This window comes from Meleagris gallopavo, chromosome 12 (genome assembly GCF_000146605.3).
Source record: "Meleagris gallopavo isolate NT-WF06-2002-E0010 breed Aviagen turkey brand Nicholas breeding stock chromosome 12, Turkey_5.1, whole genome shotgun sequence".
Taxonomy (NCBI): Eukaryota; Metazoa; Chordata; class Aves; order Galliformes; family Phasianidae; genus Meleagris; species Meleagris gallopavo.
Window position 1 is genome coordinate 1,868,259 of NC_015022.2, and position 4,525 is coordinate 1,872,783.

Genomic DNA, 4,525 nt, shown 5'->3' on the forward strand with positions numbered 1-4,525 from the left:
ATGGATGGGTGGGTGGATGGATGGATGGGTGGATGGATGGGTGGGTGGGTGGATGGATGAGTGGATGGATGGGTGGATGATGAGTGGATGGATGTGTGGATGTGTGTGTGGACAGAAGAATAGATGGATGGGTAGGATGGTGGGTGGGTGGGTAGATGCATGGGTAGGTAGATGGATGGATGGATGGATGGATGGATGGATGGATGGATGGATGGATGGATGGATATGTGGATGGATGGATGAATAGATGCATGGATGGTTACATGGCTGAATGGATTGCCAGATGGCTAAAAGGATGGATGGATGCATGGATGAGTACAGGGATGGATGGAAGGATGGACAGATACGTGGATGGGTGGATGAATAGATGCATGGATGAGTACATGGATGAATAGATGGACAGATGGGTACACTGATGGATGGATGGAAGGATGGACAGACACTTGGATGGACGGATGGATAGATGCATGGATGGGTACATGGATGGCTGGACAGATGGCTCCGGAGCTTTCAGCCTGCTCAGCCCCAGACACTCTGACTTTGCAAGCACTTAAACATGTGAATAGCTGTGCCGAGGGCCAGATCCTCAGCTGGTGTTGATCCGTGCATGCTCCCATGGCGTAGGTGAGAGCAGCCTCCCAGCTGGAGGAATCACTGGTTGAATGAGGGCTTGCTGGTTTACAACCTATAATGTCCACCTGCTGCCTGGAAGCATCAAGGAGGAATCTTCCTCCCCGTGCTGGGGCATTGGTTATTTAAGGAGAAGAGCAAGCCTACAGTGTGAATTCTCCTGGGTTCTTTAGCTTTTAGCCACATTTTACCCCCTTCAGGTCAGGTGAGGGCATCAATTCTCTGTGCTGGGAGCGTGGCCGGAGGTGATATGGTTTCTCTCTTGAATTTGCATCACCTTTCTCCAAATGTTTAACAGAATCCTGACTACCCTACCCTTGCTCTTGGTGCCCCCTGGGATCTAAACCTGTTTTGCTGTGAAGGGATAAACATTTAATAAAACCACCTAACCCAGTTAACCTTTCTCAAGCTCGCTGGAGCAAATACTCCCCTGCCTTGGACCTCCCCCCACCTCGGCCATCCAAGCTGAGTGATCTTGCAGGCTATAATCAAATGCAGAGGAACTGGCCCTTTGGCTCTAATTAGTTTTGCATGAGTGTTGGGGGAAGAAATCCATTTTCATAAACAGAAAGGATTTATGCTGCTCCTTCTTGCCTTTTTTTTTTTTAAAACCTAAGTCCCAAAGCACTTTGCTGAGGGCTAGCAGGGAGTCATTTTATGAATGGTTTAGATTGAGCAATGCATTATTAATAACAGCCAATCAGGCAAGCAGCGTATTATATATCATTTCAGGAGATTCGCTTAATTCAGGGAAGTTTATTTATTGCTAGCACAAAAGAAAACTCCTTTCTTCTTCATACCTCAGCCTGAAGGTTGGGTGGATGTGCTCGGGAGTGGGAGCTGATGGCAGCTCGGGAGTCCCCTCACACCAGGGTACCCCATGCCCTTCAGCGCCTAATGCCAGCAGAGCCCCGTGCCTGCTGGGTGAGTTTTACAGCAGCTCGGGGCTAAAGATGGCAAATCTGGCTCCTGCGGCCCATTGCCCCCTCTATTGTTTTACAAGGCTTTGATGAGGCCAAGTGACAGCAAACAGATGGGCCTGGCTCTCCTCCGGCTGTGGCTCTTGTTGCAGCGTAAGGCTGAGCACAACCCTATACGAGACACTGGAGAATCTCCAGGGCGAGCGAGACGCGGATTCCCCCGCTGCAGAAGGAGGGTTGCACGGGGCTCAAGGCCCACCAGGGTGCACGAGTGGGGTGCACACGCGTGTGCCACAAAGAGCACGTGCTGAGCGGCTGTGCGAAGGGGACATCTGGTGGCGGCTGTCCCGCACTGCGGGGAAAGCAAAGGCAAACGAAGGGGGATTTGATCTGGAAACGCCTTTATTGAATACAAAGAAACTTTTGCATGAGGTGTTGATACAAAAAAAAAATGCTGTCGGATGCTAAGCCAGCCGGTAATGATGCTGCTGGTGGGGCCATCCCAGCAGCGATCCCATCTCACAGCCTCTGCCCTCTGCCTGGCTGTTGGACTGCAGCACTGGAGCGTGCAGATAAGAATTTCATAAGAAAACTGTGTTTTTTTGTGGGTTTGTTTTTTCTTTTTTTTTTCCTTTTTTTTTTTTCCTTTTTTTCTAGCTGGGAATAATCTTCCCAGAGAGCTCTGTGATAATCTGTATTAGAATGGGGTAGTGGAAGGGCTCGACATCAATGTCTTATGGAAGGAAGTGCTATCAGCGATAGATTGAGCAGCTCTCCCTGCAGCAGTGTGAGCTTTGTGTTATCTGAGCACAGCTTGAAGCTTAAGCAGAAAGAGAAGTTTAGAAAGTGAGTAGCCTCCATATCCACCTCCATGTCTTAGAGGAAGTCCTGCTCCTGCTAAAGCACTGCTGGAGAGTGATACTGGGGACAGTTTCAGGTTCCTACATCCTTGAATTTGTGAATGTCTCAGAGAAGAGCCCAAACCTGAGCCCAGAGCTGGCCCTCTGCCCCTGGAGATGCTGCCACGTGGGCCCTGCAGGCAAAACTAGGGGGGTTTTGTTGCCTTCCAGAGCAGAGAGAGATGGGGTTGCAGCTCAGAAAGCAGTGAAGTCTGATGTCCCGCACATCACCGTGTCCTCCTCGCTGTCCTCCGAGCTGATGACGATGCTGCAATCCTCTGCAGAAGGAATGGAATGGAGGTGAAGCTCCAGAGGGCAAAGCCTGGGCTCCTGATCGCTCTCATTATAGGGGACCCCGTAACGACCCACCTGCATCCCGAGTGCAGCTCCTGCTGGCCTTGGAGGGGGGGATGCAGCCGTTGTGTCTCTGTGTGGAGGTGCTGGGCCCCCCTCTGCCATCCCACTGGCTCGAGCTGGGCTCACTGCAATTCCGTTCCAGCTTCAGCAGCTTGGGTGAGATCTGGCTGCTCTTATCCTTGTGAGACTGGCACCGCTTGGACCGTGTGGAGGCTTGGGACACCTGCACAGGGGACATCAGGCAACGGGGTGGCCTCTCCGGGTCCCAAAAGCTCCCACCCCAATGGGGTGCTCCTTACCGTGCTCACCCCCATGTCGGTGAGCATAAAATCCTGGCTGCTGTGCTGCAGAGACTCCTCCTGCTGCACAGAGAGAGCAGAGCAATGGTTATGGGAAAGCTGGGAGTTGCTCTGTGGTATGGGGAAGACTTGCAGATAGGGGAAGTGAGGAGCCATCCCCGTACTGGGACAGGACACAGACGTCTCACCAGGTTGTTCTCCAGAGCCACCTCCACCACGGGGTCCGGCTGGGGAGTGCCACCTGCAAGAGAGAGGGCAAGGCTTGGGAAGGGGGATCAGAATGAAGCATTTTGTGATGGCCAAGTGGCTTTGGAGCCTTTGGAGAAGCAGGGAGATTAAGCAACACAGCTGTCCCATCACAGGGAGAGTGATGCGGAGAGTGACTGGGGAGGCAGGAAGATGAGCACCAGGTGCTTGCTGGCCACGTGTGCCCACATCTCACCTTGCAGCCCTTCGATGCACTCAGTCAGCGCCTGCAGCCTGGCACGGCACTCGGCAAAGTCCTCGTGCACTTCCAGCTCCCCATCCGCCGCCGGGCGCTGCCTCCGCAGCTCCTCCAGCGCATCCTTGATGAAGGGCTGCATGTCCATCACCTCCTGCTCCGTGGCATAGAGGCCCATCTTCTCCACCAGCCTCTCGCCCGCCTCCATCCTCCGCAGCACGGCCTCCACGCGCCACAGCTCCTTCTCCAGCTCCTTATGGCCCTTCTCCTGCTTCCTCCCCACCGTGGCCAGCAGCTCCTCCTCCTCGCGCCGGATCAGCCTCACCAGCTGCTCCACGCGCTGCCTCACCAGCTCCCGCACCCCGTGCCCCGCCGCCTCCAGCTGCGCCGCCTTCTCCTGCAGCGCTGCACGCGACGCCTCGAAGCCGCCCCGCTGCTGCGCCAGCTCCTGCCCCAGCTCTGCCAGCTCGTCCTGCTGCCGCTGGATCTCTGTGCGGATGTCGCAGTAGAAAGAGGAGTGCTGGGCATCCAGCAGCGCGCAGGAGCAGCACAGCGGCTTCTCGCACTTCCTGCAGAAGATGCTGGCGGGAAAGAGGAGCGCACGGTTGGCACCGCATCCCCATCCGCAGGGGCACAACACAGTGCTGCGTTGCTCACCTGGTGACGTGGCCCTGCTCCGTGTGCCTGGGGCTGGAGCAGAAGAGGCTGCACGATTTCTTGGTGCCCTCCAGGAAGCGATGCGCCGACTCGGCTCTCAGCTCCTCCACCTTCCTGGCTTCGTGGCTCCTCTTCTTAAAGAACCACTGATGGTCCTCAAAGCAGCCCGGGCACAGGAACTCCTCGCACTCTGAGCACCACATGGCCGCCGCCTCCCGCCGGCACCGGCAGCAGCTCAGCCCCCCGCTGCTGATCCGCCTGTAGATACGCAGGCGGGCCTGCAGGCTGCTGAACAGCACGTTGTCCACATCGGGGATGCCA

General features: G+C 55.4%; 1 protein-coding gene across 1 annotated transcript in view; it reads right to left on the reverse strand.

Annotated features, from left to right (window-relative positions):
- LOC104912761 (protein PML-like) overlaps positions 1-4,525 on the reverse strand; it is an 11,573-nt gene that overhangs the window by 4,898 nt on the left and 2,150 nt on the right. Inside the window, exons 4-5 of the mRNA XM_019619263.1 lie at positions 4,205-4,523; positions 3,548-4,128 (exon numbers count right to left, since the gene is read on the reverse strand). Coding sequence (XP_019474808.1) covers positions 3,548-4,128; positions 4,205-4,523 — 900 coding nt within the window. The remainder of the gene's footprint in view (positions 1-3,547; positions 4,129-4,204; positions 4,524-4,525) is intronic.